Source organism: Pleurodeles waltl, chromosome 3_1 (genome assembly GCF_031143425.1).
Source record: "Pleurodeles waltl isolate 20211129_DDA chromosome 3_1, aPleWal1.hap1.20221129, whole genome shotgun sequence".
NCBI classification, from domain to species: Eukaryota; Metazoa; Chordata; class Amphibia; order Caudata; family Salamandridae; genus Pleurodeles; species Pleurodeles waltl.
This window is the reverse complement of record NC_090440.1, coordinates 1,464,342,436-1,464,361,058: the sequence shown is the minus strand read 5'-3', so window position 1 is coordinate 1,464,361,058 and position 18,623 is coordinate 1,464,342,436. Positions and strand designations below refer to the sequence as shown.

Here is an 18,623-nt window from a genome sequence, read left to right as displayed (position 1 = left end):
AGCAGAGAGAAGACACCAAGGAACCAGTGGGACCTCTGAGTGAGGGGAAGGTCAGTCTTCCACCAGGGCTCATACCTCATCCTCCAGTGGTCGTGGGAGGTCTAAGAGACGCTCTTCAGGGCGAAAACGACATCGGTCCCGATCGACGTCGAGAGGAGGTACGGCACCGACATGTTCACCGTCGAAGTCCGGTTCGACGTCGTACAGAAGTCGACGTCGAGGCACCGTACGACGTCGAAGACCCCAAGGCGCACAACGTCGAGGAGCAGATCGGCGGCGTCGGAGTCGTCGTCGAGACGACGTAGACGTCATGGCTCGGTGCCTCACACAGCGTCAACGTCGAGACTGAAAGAGAGGTCGATGTCGAGGACTCCATCGACGTTGAGGAGCCACAAGAGGTGGAGAATTTATTCCTCATCGGAGCGCTCTTCCTCAGTAGTGATGCTGCCTTCCTCTCCTTCTTCTCATCCTTCTCCACCTAGGTCTCCTCCTCCAGAGCTTCCGGCAACGCCGCCTCAGCCAACGGGCCAAGAGTTGCCACAACCAACGCCGCTCCCGGCACCTCAAGTACCGGTTAGTATACCGCCTAGACCGCGCTCTACATCGCGCCACCGTTCACGCCATGGCCATGACTCTTCCAGATCAAGATTGCACCGCCAATTGAGGCGCAGATCAAGTTCAAGGGATCGTGACAGAGACTCTTGGTCTTCCACCAGATACTATTCACCTACTTTGTCGGACTCTCCTCCTCCTCGGTCCTCACCGGTGGATGACATTAACACTTTCCATGAAGTTCTAGTCTGAGGTGCGTCAAAACTAAGTATACCGATGGTTGCTCCTACGCCATCGACATCTGTCATTTTTTAAACACTTCAACAGCGGTCAGCTGCCAGACCCTTACTACCGGGCCTCCTGGAGCCCGCTATGGAGGTCTTCCTTACACTGGCAGTGACAAGGCCTGCACCATCCAGGCTGCAGAAGAAGTATCGCCCTCCGGAGCAAGATCTGCTCTTCTTGCGCTCTGATCCGACACTGGAGTCAGTAGTGATTTTGGCGGCACGCAAGGCTCACGCAACTTCTCCATCCTCCACCTCTCCTCCAGATAAGGAGAGTAAGCGATTGGACTCGACAGGCCGTAAAGTCTGTGGTTCCGCGGCGTCCTCTATGAAAATGGCGAGCGCCACAGCCCTTTTGGGCAGGTACGATCGATCTTTGTGGGACTCCATCTTGCAGTTCGCAGAACATCTCCCAAGAGACCATAGAGAGGACTTTTTAGAAGTAGCTAAAGAGGGCGCTATGGTCTCCAACCAAATCATAAGCACAGCAGCGGATGGGTCGCTGCTTTCAGCTCATTCGTACTGCCATGGTGTGACGCTGAGGAGACACTCCTGGCTGCGGCTCACGTCATTAAAACCGGATGTGCAGCAAAGACTTTTGAATCTGCCATTTTCAGGATCCACGTTATTCGGATCACACGCAGATGACGAAATGGCAAGAATGAAGGCGGAGGTGGACACATTAAAGGCAGTAGGTTTGGACAAACTTAAAGAGCAACGCAGGTCCTTCCGTCCTTTCCATCGCCGCTACACCACGCAGAGGGTTCAAGCCCCTCAATGGGCCCCTACGAGGCCTCACCAGCAGTACCAGCGGCCCTACCAGCACCAGCGTAAGGCGCAGAGGGGACGATCAGCTCATCAGTCCACTCAGAGCACCCGTCAGCCTACCACCTCAAAGCCCTGAAACTTTCCTCCACCCAACTTCGTTAACCACTCCGTGGGGGGGAAGCGTCACCAATTGCCTGGTAGAGTGGCAAAAGATTACAACAGACGCTTGGGTCTTAGGCATTGTACAGAATGGATATTGTCTCAGATTTTCATCACCACCTCCAGCCATCCCGCCAAAGCAGACAACTGCACACCTCGATCTCCTAAAGGCGGAAGTTTCCACCCTCCTCAAAAAGAGAGCAGTGGAATCGGTTCCCCTCAGCCAACAGGGGAAGGGTATCTACTCAAAATACTTTCTCATCCCTAAAAAGGACAAAAACGAATTCAGACCCATTCTAGACCTCAAAACGGCCAACAAATTGATCCGGAAGGAGAAGTTCAGGATGCTATCCTTACACCAGATATATCCTCAGATTCGGCAAGGAGACTGGATTTGCTCAGTGGATCTTCACGATGCGTATTTCCACATCCCCATCGCAAAGAAGGATCGGAAATTCCTGAGGTTTCTGGTAGGTCAGGATCACTTCCAATACACAGTCCTACCATTCGGTGTCAAGTCTGCTCCCAGGACCTTTTCCAAGTGCATGGCGGTGGTGGCAGCTCACCTTCGGAAGAAACAAATTTTCATATACCCGTATCTCGACGACTGTTTAATCAAAGCGTCCAATTATGCAGAAGCAAAACGGCATTTCCAGATGACCTGTGACCTTCTGTACCGATTAGGTCTTCATATCAACTTTCAAAAGTCAACGACAGTACCTGTCCAGAGGTTACATTACTTAGGAGCTACCATAGACACACTGCAGGCAAAAGTGTGTCCTTCGGAGGAACAACGCTTATTTATTCTCCGGAAGTGTCGGGATCTCCGATCAATGCGTCACCCAACAGTGCGGACAGTCTCCTCACTTCTCGGATACATGGCATCCTGCATTTACCAGACATCCAACGCTCGCCTCCACATGCGTCCTTTTCAGGAATGCCTGGAGGACCAGTGGAATCAGTGGTCGGGGAGCGGGGACAATCGAATTCGCCTCTCCACTCATGCAATCAGGTCACTAATTTGGTGGTGCTCTCCAACCAATCTCTTAAAGGGGATGCTATTCCGGGCACAGCCTCCGACACAGACTATTGTGACAGATGCCTCTCTCCTCGGATGGGGAGCTCATATGGATCACCTGCAAATCCAAGGCCGATGGACACAGAAAGAATCGTCCTACCACATCAATCTCCTAGAGCTACGAGCAGTACATCTAGCTCTCAAGGCGTTCCTAACCTCAATCACAGCAGACAACTTGCTGGTGCAGACAGACAATACCACCACTATGTTCTATCTGAACAAGCAGGGGGGCACCAGATCCAGAATCCTGTCTCAGGAATCCCAGACAATATGGCACTGGCTCCTAGCCAGGAAATTGAACATAGTGGCTACCCATCTACCAGGGGTTCAGAACAGTCAAGCGGATGCCCTCAGCAGGGTTCTAGAAGAGAACCACGAGTGGGTGCTCAACGAAGACACCACTCAAGACATTTTCCGTTTGTGGGGCACCCCTTCTATAGACCTATTCACCACAGAAGAAAACAGGAAATGCCGCGATTTCGCCGCCAGGTTTTACCACCCACAGTCGCAGGGCAATGCTCTGTGGATAGATTGGTCCAACAAATTTCTGTACGCCTTTCCACCGATTCCGCTGATCCCAGCAGTCTTCCTCAAACTGTTGATGACATCAGCCACAATGATCCTCATTGCACCAGAGTGGCCGAGACAGTGATGTTCCCGGATCTTCTTCAGAGATCACTCCAGCCCCATCTCAGGCTACCCTGCAGACCGGACCTCCTGACGAAGTTCGGCGGTCGAATGAGGCATCCCAATCTCTCATCATTGAATTTGGCTGCATGGCTCCTGAGCTAGTCCAGTATGGTCACCTCAACCTACCACAGGATTATATGGCCATTTTAAAGAAGGCGAAGAGGCCGTCTACTCGTTCGGCGTACTCCTTTAAGTGGAAAAGATTCTGCATCTGGTGTTCTTCTAAAGGGATAGATCCTACATCTTGCAAAGAAGATGTCATTCTGCCTTACTTGTTGCATCTGGCACGATCGGGCCTACAGCTTTCTTCCATAAAAGTACATTTGGCAGCCTTACCGCTTATAGGAAGACTCCTTCGCAGACCTCTTTCTTCAGAATCCCAGTGATAAAAGATTTTGTCGAGGGGTTAAAGAAGATCTTTCCTCCAATTAGACGCCCTTCGCCACCATGGGAATTTAATGTGGTCCTTTCACGTTTAATGCACCACCCATTTGAACCTATACACAAGGCATCCCTCCAACACCTCACTTGGAAGGCGGCCTTTCTAGTAGCGATCACTTCAGCACAAAGGGTCAGCGAAATCCAGGCACACTCTGCTCACGAACCTTACACAATATTTAATTTTTCCAAAGTAGTCTTACGGACACATCCGAAGTTTCTTCCTAAGGTCATATCCGACTTCCACATTAACCAGTCGATTTCTTTGCCCACGTTCTTTCCAAACCCTTCCACCCCAGCTGAGAGGGCTCTCCATTCTCTAGATGTTAAGAGAGTATTGAAATTTTACCTAGATAAGACCAATCCTCTATGGAGAATTACACAACTGTTTGTTAATTACGGATCTGTACGTACTGGCTTAGCCACCTCCAAGCAATCAATAGCGAGGTGGATAGTCTCTTGTATTTTATTGTGTTATCAACTAGCTAAGAAAACCTTACAGGGTAAGCCTAGAGCCCATTCCACCAGAGGAAAAGCGGCTACCACTGCTCTATTGCGCAATGTTCCTTTAGCAGAAATCTGTAAAGCTGCGAATTGGAAATCAGTTCACACCTTTACTAAACATTATTGTCTAGATTCCGGCACTAGAGCAGATGCTCAAGTAGGCCAGGCTTCTTTTAGAAACCTTTTTGCTTGAGAGCATATGCATAGATTACTCTAACTGCTCCTCCGCGGGTTTTGGGATGGGCTTGGTATTCTATTCTACGCTTATGAGTATACATGGAAATCCCCTTTTACATGGAAATCCCCTACGAGAGAAGGTATGGTTTCTTACCTGTAACTCCAGTTCTCTCGTAGGGGTATTTCCATGATAGTCATAAGCAACCCTCCCTCCTCCCCGGGGGAGCAGTTAGATGTCTTGATTACTTTTTATTCCGATGGTCAACCAGTGACTACCTTCAAAAAGAACTGAGGTAACAGCCTCTCTCTAGGCATGATGGGATGCTGGAGGACTGGCTGTTCTTAAAGGCACAGTATCCTTTTTCTTCAGTACTAATGGCAGCCTATGGACTACACTGTTCTGCACTCCTGCTTAGAGGTTTTGTGAAATAAAATAAGTTTTTGGAAGTAGTTGGTCTGGAAAATGGCTTTGTTTGTCAAGCATTTAATGTTTTTAGTTCAAGGACAATCTGAATGAAGAAGCTTGAACACTGTAGCCCTTCCTATAGGCTACATGGGAGCATTCTTAAGTGTCTTGACAAGCCTTCCTGAAGTAAGGCGAACAGGGACACTTAAGAAGTGATATTGGAAAAAGTGCTCCGGGGTCCCCGCAGGCGGGCGGGGAATTATTCTACGCTTATGACTATCATGGAAATACCCCTACGAGAGAACTGGAGTTACAGGTAAGAAACCATGCCTTTTTTCAGGTGCAGTGTACCAGTCAGTGTCTTAGTATAAATACTATGGTGGTCATTATGAACATGGCGATAATGACCGCCACGCTGGCTGTGGCGGTCATTACCACCAACGGCATGGCGGTCCAGACCACCATATTCTGAACACAGTAGTGAACTGGCTGCAAAGCAGCCAGTTCACTATCACCACCCGCCATGCCAGAATCGACTGTCGGGCAGATGGTAGGCACTTTCACACCGGCGATGGAGGCCGGTCCGGCTGTGGGATAATGATCCCATTTCCACCTGGGATTTCCTGGCGGTATACCCCGCGAGGTAATCCCTGGCGGAAAGCATACGGGTGACAGGAATTGTCATTCCTGTCACCTGTATGTGACAGGCCAGCCCCCAACTTGCCACAATCCCCCACCCACTCCCTCAAGCCCCTAGCTCCGCCCCCACCCCCTGAATCCTGAAAACCAAACCCCCATCCCTCCTCCCTCCAATCTGCACCCATATTCCTCTACCGGCATAGCTGCGTCTCCATACACCGCCATGCCTATGACTGCATCATATAGGCGTGGCGGTGTCTGGACTGACGTGGCGGTGAGGGTGGAGCAGCATCCACCACCGACCGCCAGCATGGCGCCTGGTGGCCCTCAGCCATCAATGGCGGTGAGGCTCCAGGCGTCGTTATTTGGCGGGAGGCCGACCGCTGCCACTGGCGGTCTTCTGTGGACCACCGGCACGGTTGTCGACGGGCCATTCCGCCAAATTCATAATGACTACCTATGTCGTGAGGTTGTGGGTTTTTCCTGTCATGGTGGGAAGGCATCATAAGGAGGTTTTGCAGTCTGCCAACGAAGTGTCTTGTATTCTAATAGCACTACCAGAGTATCCTTTTCTCAATGTTTCTCCTAAAACGTTTTGACATGTTTGTTGTTCCAATTTGTGTCTTCGTGTCTTGTATTTTCCCACCTGCAAGTCTTTGCTCTGATGTTGTGTACGTCTCCCTTTATGTTTATTTTCCTATAACAGACTGGGATGTCTCTCTTATACTCTGTTCTGCCTGCTGGTAAATGTGTACTCCTGTGCTCTGTGTCTGATCTCTCCTCCACACTGTTATGAGTATTTCTTGTCCTTGCATCTGTGTCTCAGTTACCCAGTGCATTTTTTATTTTTTTTCCAAAGTATTCTATGCAAAATTTGTTCTCCGTTAGTACCGGTCATAACTGTCAGTGTGCTTCCCTGCCAAGAGTTCCTGACTTCCTTATCAGAGCAGGGGGGTGCTTCATGTTCCAATATCATCTACTCCTCGGACGTTAGTGCTTTATCAAAATCCAATTTACTATGTTTTGCTAAGAATTATTTGAAATATTTTACTACTCTTAACTAGAATATATGAGACGCCTGTGCTTCAGTGAATTAGCTGGGTGCCGTACTTTCAAGACATACATGTAGATTTAGAATATCAGATTTGTAGCTGACAGAGGGGGGAAAGATTGATGTGAACCGTTTTTCAATTACAGGATGATTTCAAAAGAACAAAAGGAGTCCACTGAGCCAAGTTCATTTCAACCTGTTGAGGACTCTTCCAACCTGAAGGGCTATGTGCAAGTAGTGGATAAAGAGGGAAATCCACTGTGTCTTCACTGCCAAAAGCCCACGCCTCTGCTTTCCATCCAAGGCGCAGCTACAGCATGGGACACTCGCTTCTGTTCTCATAAATGCCAAGAAGACTTTTCAATCCGTTCAAGTCAAGCTTACATGAGAGCCAAAGTCTTCGAAACAGAACATGGTATTTGTCAAGCATGTCACCTAAATGCGCAGGAACTGTACCTTACTGTTCGAGATGCCCCAAAGAGCCAACGTAAAGGTCTTTTGGAGAGCACTTGGATGTCTCAGCTTTCACTAGCTCAGGTAAGATTGGCATGTGTGGATTGCGTTCATCTATTTTAATTAGGTTCTCGCCACAGATTGTCTACAACCGTGGTTGGATATCTGGTCTCAACGTGGTTCATGAAGCTGTGTGTGTTTTTAAGTGGTATTGTGAGAGCACTCTTTCAACAGGTCCTTAACTTGTGTGTATGTAGAAGGAATAAGAGTGATAAAAAAGCAGGTCGTTTTCCATTCATTGATTACCAACAGTGATGGAGACACTAAATTGAGATCAGTGCACAGCTCCATTCTGAATACAGTTCTGATGGGGGAATGTAAGACTGCATGAAAACAGGAATTTGGTGGTACCATATGGTTTGTATACTAACCTCAGACCATAGATCACAAATGTTTTTTCTCAGTTTTGCGATTGTTACAAATAAGAAACGGGAAGCAAGGTTGCTCCAAACATCTTGAGGTTTATATCTCACATTAGGGAGCTAAAGAAGCTAGGTTGGGTTTGAAAGGAAGATAAGGTTCAAGGGAGACATAGAACCCTTACCACAGGGAAACCCAATCACAAGAAATCTGACATACAAAACACCAGATTTTGGGGATTTTGTTTAACGCATTAAAGAAAGAGAAGTGGCAAAAATTCAGGCACTGAATCTGGCACCAGAAATGTCCAGTGTATTGCATTTGTTTACCGGTTGCTGTAAAAAGGCAGCTAAAGACACCTATGGAACCCTGTTCAGCAAATTCAGATACACCTTACTGACTGTCCAGCAGACTTTTAATACATCTCGGATAATATAGCACATTGTTAGCATTCATGAGTATGAGCAAATGTATTCTGGTTATATTATTTAGAATTTGTATTTTACGTCCTAAATTACGTGGCAGGTTCTGTGCTAGTGTTTCTCCTATGATTTGTTTTAGCTAGCAAGTAAATTGGTGCTGGTATGCCCTGTTGAAATAATATTTTCTCGCTTTGTGTGCACTTATTTTACAGTGGACGTAAGTGCCCTTCAATGTTGTTGAAAATAAATTATATTATGTATTTATTTGTTGCAGCTGAATGAAATCATACGAAACCCCACAGAGGGCCTTTTTTGGCAGGTGGATCATATAAAACCGGTGTATGGCGGAGGAGGGCAGTGTTCTATGGAAAACCTTCAAACACTCTGCACAGTCTGCCACAAAGAGGTAGGTTGGCATGAAACACATTTCCTTCTCTGATTGACTTTAAGAAGCAGCAAAGGCCGCTGGTCATTTCTGCAACGCAGTTTGTCTGCAGTGTCCAAGCATTTGGCTTACGAGGCGAGTCAAACAAGGATGTAGTCTGTAGTATGGTGGGCTCTCCCCTATGAGTTGGATTTTAAAGGGTTTTTCTATAAAGTGCACTGGTCTATGTAGTGAGTTTACAGATGTCTTATCAATTTATTTTGTTACTGTTCTTACATCTCAGAATGGCATGAGAAGGCATGACTGCAAGGTTTTGCTGGAAACCTTCCAGACTCTGGACTTGTCAGTTAGGCGGCAGGTTAAACATTATTGCTCTTTTTCGATCTTTGATCAGTAGAATCTGTATTATAGCACAACATTTATTAAGATATGCTTGCCCAACATACTGTCATCTTCGATTAGTTGACTTGCATAAAGGGACCTCGTATGAGTGCAGAATATGTGTGAATCTGCCCATTTTTAGAGAGAATAACAGATAACGACATGATGAACAGCCCTGCATGACATCAGCGACTGCGCCACGTGAATAGAGAGGACAGTGCCCGTTTGAAAGCTTGGGCAAACACAAGGTTTTATATTTAAAAGGGAGTACTGATATCAATAAACGCTATTGCTGGGAGACAAACTTTAACAGAGGGTTATCCCACCATTGACATCCAAAAAAAGAAAGTGATGGACAAAGACTTTCAAACATCACACAGCACAGTAGAGCACTCGTAGAGTAGAGACCTCGAGCCCTTAAGGTAACTATAACTCGCGCGGCGCCATCACAGTTTTCGTTTCAATAATTTTATTAAAAATGTTGCAGTGATATTAACAATGATGTTATCAAAGATGTCCTGAGTGCTATAATATGTGGTGTAATTAGCAGTGCAAGGGCGCAAGTTATAATTACCTTAGAGCACGAGTTATAGTTACTTGAAATAACTCTAATTATAACAGTTACATTTCTATGGTTTTGCACGTTTAAAATGTGGGCCTAGCTATAAGTGCCCTGTAACCTTTGTTTTTTCAGTGAATTTCTATGTTTTTTTTTAGCAAAAAATTATTTTAATTACTATACATTAATCTAACCACCACCGCGCACAGCCGAGGTTGGCTTCAGAACCTGGCCTGCAGCCTACCCCCTATAACCACCCAACCCTGCACCACGCATGGCATTCAGCAGTGCGTGTGGGGTTTGGCCGCAGGGCCTTGCGCAGGCGATCCCCTACACCCACCCAATCCTGCGCCATGTAGAATGAGCAATGGTCGGACAAATTGCAAAAAAAATTATTAGACACATAAAAAGTGAGATCACCTTTCTGTATATACCTTAAATATTTGAAGTTGAAAAGAAATTAAAGCTGAGAAATGACAACTGACGCACCTAGACTGGAACCCTCAACCTTCTGTGTGAGGGTCTGAGACTTTAACGACTAGGTCGCAGTTTACTCCTTACTGTGAATTGTTCAGAAATAATTTATGACATTCAAACCAAATATGTTGATGCAACAAAGACGCAAATGTTCCAGCATGAGCAATAATTAACATTCAAAACATGAGTAAATAAACAGACACAATACAATGAGTTACCAGGATTTGAACCTTCAGCCTTCTGAATGACAGTCCAAGATCTTTAACAGTAGAGCAGAAGAGACTCCTTTCTGCTGTGCATCAAGACGTAACTATAACGTTTTAATCAAACATCATGCTAGTTTGATGCTTTCAAGTCATTTAATGGAGAGACCACTGCAATAACAATCTCTCTCTCTTCCATCACATTATGAGACAAACAGAAAGGGACAGGACCACAGGGAGAGAGCGAAGGCCCACGCAGCCCCAGCCAGCTCCCTGCCTCCTGCGGGAGTAAGGATTGCTCTCGCACTCAGGGAACTGCTAAAACTGGCTGTTATCCCTTGTCCTTTTTCTCTACACCAAAGAGCGTACTTACAAACCCTTTGTACTCTTCCCCTTTTTTCCTATGGCCCCTTTCTGTAACATTCCATTTATCTCTTCCCTTTTAATCTGTCTGACATTATTTTGAAAATACATTTCTTTCAGTTCTCTGTATTGATGAGATTGATTCTGAAATTCTATTACATAGCCTTGCACTGTTTTCAAAATCCATGAATCTCTTGTTAACTTCTCCCACTCCTTTACAAAAAACCTCAGTCTCCCTGCAATTTTCATGTGGGTAAAACCAGAACCAATCCTCATACCAACCTTGTCCAGATTGAAAGCCAAGATTAGATCCCTGTGATCTTCCACGTGCAGCTCTGCCTCTACCACCTCTTCCTTTTTGTGGATACAAGTTCCTGGTGTTGTAGCCTCCTCTGAAGGCAGCTCTTCCTTGTCTATATGGGACTCCATAGTATTCATGGCCAAAAGACTGGCCCCTTCTTCCGGCCCTGCCATATAAACTCCCCCTCACCCCCCAAAAAAAAACTTTGCACATAAAATGATGTGCTTTGTCTACCACATAAAAGTGCAGTAAACGTGTGGACATATTTACTTAGAGTTTTAATCATACCTTCCCCCAAAGAGAAGTCCTTTAGTTTCTACACAACAACCTCTTTTTGCCAAATCACCTAACTTAAGGCTAATCCCCAATAAAACAGCCCTCCGCCTTCCTGCTATCATTCTTACATTCGCATTCCCTAAGAAACAGAAGGCCCTCTGATTCCATTCTCTCAGCAAATTAATATCCAAACCTGTGCTGTTAATAAAGGACTCCTCCACCATGTCAAAACTTCTGGCCAATGGGCCCAGCATATCCACTAATGTATCCTCACACTGTTATAAAGATCTTTCAAGGCCCTTTCTTGGATCACGGCCAAATTTGAATAAATAAGTAATTAAATCTAGATCCAAATTGTGAGTAATTTCCCCTTATCCTCAACCACAGGGCACAAACATTCATCTGTCATTACATTTCTTTTTTCACTTTTCAAGGCTTCCTTATTATGTGCTTAATGTAATTTGCCACATGGCTCATAGGCCACCGTTCTGTACTGTGTGGATGTTTAACATCTGATGGATCAAATAAACTTTGACCCAGTGGATCCTTCACTTCTTTATTTATTACTTTTGACGTTCCTTCTGAACTAGTAAATTCATCTAGTTCATCATTGTATCCCAAATCTAGGATGTATTCATCAATGTCTGCATTTGATTCTTGATCATTCCAGTCAGGTTTATAGCCCATTTCCTTTGCAGGGACATCCTGCCTTTCCTTTGTGCCACTTTGTACACAAATTTATATCTTTCAACATTACTGGACGTTCAGTCTCTCACTTTGTCATTTTGCCTGTATTTTGTCCTTTTAAAAAATTTCCCTCCAGGACCTCTGTTCACAGACTCTTCTTCTTCTGATAGAGTCCAGTACTCCTCCTCATCCACCATTCTACCTTTCCTTTTGTTATCTTTTAAAATTTTCCTCAGAGTTTCCTGCACTCTTTCCCTTATCTCCTGACTGATAATTTTTATGATAACTTTTTCTTGAACCTCCTTATAAGAAATCACTGGTTCTTCTGACATTTTAAATGTTTTTTTTTAAATATACTTTAAAAGAAGATCTAAGTAACTAACTGTTTCCTAAACTTTAATCCCAATAAACTAATTGTTTCTAACTATTACTGTTTTCGTTTAAATGATATCACCCACCTTAAATTATAAACCTATCTTTAATTAAATTGCAACAATTTCACCCTTTTTAAAGCAGTTGATAACCTTTCCAGCGACTGCGTCAGCTGTTAGTCAATATCTGTGATCGCGCAGAGCTATTGACTGTTGCCTAGCAACATAAACTCTCATTGTTAGTCAGCTCTGCACGTTGTAAGCATTTCTCTGTTTCCCTCAGAGAGAGACGTGCCCCATAACACTCTGCCACGACAAGGGCAATCTCCCTGTAGAAAAAATGCATCAGCACTTTGAAAGACCTCGTGCTCTCCACACACGGCTCGACATCAATCAAGGAGGCTGAGCCTAACACGGCAGAACGCGAGGAGAGCACGAACTTCTATTAAAAATATATCTGTTTCCTAGGCCCATCAGTAAAACCTTCCTTTCTAATTATAAGCTTTCTAATTAATTATTTACATGAAGAATCTTTTTTAACTAAATCCATAAATAAAATGCCGAAAGTGTACAATCTTTTGTTAAATCTAACACATACCAGATACGAACGGTCATACAATAAATACTCAAAAATTGGGTTGTATTAAACATTCCTAGCAAAACACCACTCACGTTTCCTTAACAGATTCAATCATATCGCATTCACTTTACATAACTTATGTACTGAAAAAACAAGAAAATACTCATCTGTCCGCACAGAAGCAGCAAACGAAAAAAGCCGAGAATGCTGTTCATGGGACTTATATGTACTGTTAAGGTTCTATTTGGTTTGTGACCTTATGTTCAATTCTATCTGGAACTTTTAAGTGCTGCATAGAAGTAGTGAATAAAAGGAATATGTATAATGCTAGCCTCCTGTCTTGACATAAAATTCATTTACACTAGGGTGGGAATTAAGAACCCACTCTGGGAATGAGCCTTACTGCTCTTTGTGGGCATGTAAGGTCCCCATATTTGTGCACCAGGATTTGTATAGCATTTCCAGTCTACTTCATAGGCCTTACATTTATTTTCTTTTGTTAATGCAATTCTTTACATGTCCAGGACTTCCTGTATTCTTGTTATCAATGCAGAGAGTGGGTTAAGTTGCTTTGCCCGGGAATGCTAGTAGGCCTTGTATCCCAACCATTATGAATAGCTACTTATGTTTGAGAGAATTTAGGGAGGTTTGTGTATGTTAGGGATGGCCTAGTAGAATTCCACTTCGGTTGTTCAGAATCAAAGTTTCAAACACTATTCAGCTTGCTAATGATTTTTTTATTTTTTTTTATTTTGCCCCAATTTGTAGCAGTGCCAGAGAAAGTGTAGACAACTTCCTGGGGTTCCATACTCACGCCAACATCTTTCACTGGCAAATGTATTCCACCTAGCTATCCTTTTGGAAGTGCGTTACAAGTAGGTCAGAATATTATATTGCATCTTAAGTTTGAAAACATCTGTAGCAAATGTTCTGACAGAGACTTCTAGATGCGGATTCCTCACCTTTTCAATATTCCCAAGGCGTCAAACTACATCTATTAACTTTTCAACAGTACCTCTTAGCGCTAGAAGGTGGTGGTTTGCGGCTGTGCACTGACACCATACTGCTCCGGGAATTATGTGTGTGCCTATATAGGTGCCACTCCCCTACGCTGACGTCAGCTCCTTTCTTTCTGTGCCTTCAGACGTCAATCCAGAGCTCTCTTTTCTCTCTCAGAAATATTTACCTCAAATTTGCATCTGAAAATTCTACAATGTGCAGGAGATGTCACCCCCCAAAACAACAGGTTTCAAGCCAACAGACATCTGTGACAGATCCCCATCAGGTGTGCCTGTGGTACTTGGGGTCGAGCCACAACTCCAGGGGCTGCCAAGACTGCGCACTGATGAACCCGAACGCCATTGGGGAATGCAAGACTATTCCATTTCCGACTCCGGGTCCAAAGTTCGCTCTCGGTAACGTTACCTCAATCATCGGAGCCACTCCAGAGGTCCATCTTTATTGAGCTCCAAGTCTTCAGGTAAGAGAGAGAGAAAAAAACTGGAAAAAGAAGCATGATTCTGCTCCTTCTTGAGACTCACATTCAACAGCACAAGCATGGTGGTGGTGCCACTGTTCTTGTTCTCACTTACAAAGTAGGCAAACTTGGGAACAAATTCCTCAGCTGTTTTCTGCACAATCTGAGTTTTCAGGACATTCCTTCACTCTGCGTCAGAGCTCAGTTGCGCATAGCCATACTCCCGCTCTTTGGTGGGTCTTCAGGCCCCAAGGAGCTGAGAGGCATTCCACTTAAGACACAGCCACTTACCTTGTCTCTGGCTCCTGTTCAAACTCCACTGTAGTGACATAACACATACCAGGCATGTCAACACCAGTGCCGACTTAACCTTCTGAAGAGGCTGCCCTGATTGTGTCCTACACTGCCGGTCCAACCTTAGCCAACATCGCGCACAAATCCACCTCATGTGCTGCTTCCCCTTTTTGACATACAGCAGCCAAGGCAACATTCTCCTCATTCCTTTTTCAGGACTGACTTTGATGATAATGGTGACGTAATGGGGCGTTTTATATGGTGTGGTTATGCAACCTCACCCTGTGATACACTTTTACCAACCCCTTCAGGACCATTAGGTTTAGTCTGTAAATTCCTCACCTCAACCCTGGGTAGCTATGGCACTGAACAGCAAGGATTATATAGAGGAAAAAGTGTTAAGAATTTAAATAGCACCAAAATGATTGAAGAAGTCACCAACACAACACTCAAGAAATCGGACACCAATTTATAAAAATAGACCTTATTTTTATAAGATTTTAGACACTAGAATGAAAAAGGATCAATCGTACTGTTATGGAGATTTAGATTTTACAAACAATAATAAACCAATACAAAGTCCCTTAATCATGAACAAGCCTTGACAATGTTAACAAATTGGGCACTTAGAAAGTTTTTCAAGGAAAACTTAAGTAAGTGTCACTTGGGTTGGTTAGAAGTACTTGGGGCAACCAACTCCGGTAGGGAGTTATTCTGGGGGACCAGCAAGGTCCTCAACGAAAAGTATCCACCCGAGGGTTCTTGCGATTTAGATTTTATAAGCAATAAAAAACCAATGCAATTTCACTCAAATACAAACAAGCTTTGACAGCATTAACAAATTGGACACTTGGAAACCTTTTCAAGGAAAACTTAAGTAAGTTTCTATGTGGTCAGTTAGAAGTACTTGGGGCGACCAACTCCGGTAGGGAGTTAGTCAGGGGAACCAGCAAGGTTCTCAAGAACAGTTACCTTCACAGGGAAAGCAGTCCTTCAGGAGTTCCAAGCACTTTGTCCGCCTTGCAGTGGATTGCTATGGAGTGGTCCGGATACAAAGGATAAAGCATGTTGAAAATGCTCCAATGACGTTGTGAATGCGACGTGGTTGACTGGAGTCTTCCTGCTGAGATTTCTCAGTGCACAGAGATGGTGAGGAAGTCTTGGTTGCATGCCCGACGTCCCACAAATTCCTCTAAGTCTGGCTGATGTCCAGTCACCACTGGGCTCCCAGTTCCTGTGGTCGTGGTCACAGGCCAATCCTTCCTGTTTCAATAACGTCCCTACTGAGGATCCCATCAACCTGCGGTTGTGGTCACAGGCCAATCCTTCCTGTTACATTAACTTCTCTACTGAGGGTCTCATCAACTCTCTGACAGCACTACCGGGGTCAGTGAACTTGGGTGGAACTCTATCCATCAGGTCTTTGGGCTACCAACTTGGCCTAGCAGGCTTTTTCAGCTGTTGTGTCCCTGTGCTGTGAATGGGAGGCAGGTCAGCTGGCCCTTGAAGTTCTGTTGGCTTGACTGGGCTCTTGGAGATGACTTCTCCTTGAGTAGGCCATAACAGTCACGGTCTTTCTCTTCACTAGTCACCAGATGCAGCAGGTGCAGTCCTCGTCAGTGTAGCCTCTCTTTCCTGGTCCCTCGTTGCTACAGGGAGAGTCCTTCTTCAGGCCTTCTTCCAAGTTGGTGAGGTCTGAGGTCTGGGTGCTTCCTTTATGCTCGGAAAATGCCCTCAGGGCATGTTACAGTTGGTAGTGAATGGGCTGCCAGGTTCCCTCCCACCTGGTCACCGTTTCCTGCGGAGTGTGGCATCTGACTATCCCAGGATACATCATTCTGCCCACTCCAAAGATGATGAAACCCCTCTCTCAGTGCTCAGACCTCATTAGCCCACCCCTAGTGTGTAGCTGCTTCAGGGCTACATGTCCCTGAGGAAACCTGTCTAGCAACTGGCTTCCCCTCTCTGACTCCTGTGCTAGCCTGTCTACTTCAACAGTGGGGTAGCCGTTCCCCGTGGGGTTACCTATCTTTCCTTCAAAGGCAGCTTCACCTTTGAAGCCTGCCTTTTGGGGCTAACACCCAAATGAATTCCTACAGGAGGAAGGTGACACTTTCATGGCCTGCGATCCCTCACTTTTCTCCTTCCCGACAGTAGTTAGCACATCTCTCCAGGAGGCCATAAACCTGTCTTGTGGAGTGTAGAAAAGTAGCATCTTTCTAGCATAGTTACCCCCACTTTTTACCTAGTGCTAGTGTGTTTAGACTGTAGTACACTGGGGAATCAGGACCCCAGTGTTGGTGCTCTCTCCTCTAAATCTGGTTATTTGGTAGCTTTTACACCTACAATTGCTATACTCGTTGACCCATGTGAGTCCCTACTATTTGGTACTTAGGTACCCATGGCAGTGGTACACCAGAGGTCTCCCATTGCTTTCAGTATGTATTATGCCACCCATGGGAGCCCTTACAAACAGTGTCTGCAGGCCTTCCATTTCAGCCTGTGTGAAATGGTGCACATCACGGTCACTGCACTTGGACACTGAAAGTCACCCCTATGGTAGGCCCTTCAGCCCAAGGGCAGGGTGCATGGTCCTGAGTGTGATTGCCCCCTACATGAGCAGAGGTGCCCCTACAAACCACAGACTCCATTCCCTGGGCTTTGTAAGTGCAGGGAAGCCATTTGAGGTATGTAGTGGACACTGGTCAATAAGAGTAGTCCAACTACGTAATGGCTTCACAAAACCTTGGCATGTTTAGTATCAAACATGTTGGAATCATGCAATTACACTGATTCCAGTGCTAGTTGCATGATACTGTGTACTTTGGAGGTTCCTTAGAAAATCCCCCAGATCTGCCTGTACAGCCTTGCAGGGTCTGTATGCCAGCGTGTGCTGCTGCCTACCCCAGACACGGTTCTGCCTCTCCTGCTGCTGAGCCTAACTCGAGCAGGGGAAGGCAGAGCAAAGGGTTTCTTGTAGGAGGGAGATGTGACCTCCTCTCCTTTAGAAGTAGGTGTCTCTGGGCCGGGCAGGGGTGGGGTGGCCTCTCAGCGCCAACGGGTTTCTTTGAAGAGCACATTTGGTGCCCTCCTCGCATAAACCGGTTTGAGCCAGTGAAGGAATCCCCATTCTGCTCTGGCGCAAAACCACACAGAGGACAGGCGAGTGACATCACACCACCTGTATACACCCCCTCCTCCCCCTCCCTAGGGAGTAGCACAGAGCTCTGCCACGTGGCCACTTGATTCTGCCATCTTGGACTTAATTTTTTTAAACACAAACTTTATTGCATTTAAATATCACATGTACATGGGTTTCATGGGTGGATGAGATGAGACGTCCTGTTCGAGCTCTGGCCGTTGGTTCTGTATATAGTAACCATACCCATTTAAGATATTCAGCTGGTGTCCTAAAGGCTCCCATGACTGCCACCATGTAGTCCCAGCTGAGGGTGTGAAATGGCAGTTTTATTTCCAGTGATAGGCAGCCCACATTCGGATAATGGCGCTTGGGGGTGTCCATTAGCTTAAATAGACAACGTATGGTCAGTGAGGTGTTGCAGCCAGGTATAAAACCGCTCTGGTCAGTACGGAGTAAACGAAGAAGGAGGGGGAGTAGACAGACTGCAAGTATCTTACTGAGAATTTTGTATTCTCTGTTTAATAAGGATATAGGTCTGTAGGGCGACATGTCAGATGGTGGTCTACCAGGTTTTAAGAGAGAGGTCACCAACGCTTCTCGAGTAGTTGGGGGGGAGAATACCTGCTGTGAAAGAGGCATTATGTAGTTTCTCCAGATGTGGGATCAATTTATCTGCATAGGAGGAATAAATTCCACTGGTAGGCCATCTGGATCAGGTGTTTTATTGCGTGCTAGCGCCCTGATGGCTTCTTGTATTTCCTTAGAGAAAATAGGGGTGTTAAGGGATTCCCTCTCTGTTGCCAATACTCTTGTTAGTGTGACGTGATCTAGGAACAATGCTAACTGTGCAGAGTCGAGAGAAGGGGGAGCTGCGTATAGGGCAGCCTGGGTCATTGTGGTTTCCTCAGAGGGGATCTATATGGTTAGGATGGGCGTCGGTGATTGTTCCGGCAGCAACGTCCCTATCCTGTCTGCTTCTGCATGCCTTTTCTGTGTGTAGGTCCTGAAGTCAATAATTCTGAGGCACTCTAAAAATTCAGCATAGGTCATGTTAGCTTCTTGGAATTGTAGATCAGTACTCGGGTT

General features: G+C 45.6%; 1 protein-coding gene across 2 annotated transcripts in view; it reads left to right on the top strand.

Annotated features, from left to right (window-relative positions):
- ZRANB3 (zinc finger RANBP2-type containing 3) overlaps positions 1-18,623 on the top strand; it is a 744,981-nt gene that overhangs the window by 712,321 nt on the left and 14,037 nt on the right. For both annotated transcript variants that reach the window (XM_069225060.1, XM_069225059.1), the window contains 2 exons: positions 6,893-7,283; positions 8,316-8,447. In XM_069225060.1, coding sequence (XP_069081161.1) covers positions 6,893-7,283; positions 8,316-8,447 — 523 coding nt within the window. The remainder of the gene's footprint in view (positions 1-6,892; positions 7,284-8,315; positions 8,448-18,623) is intronic.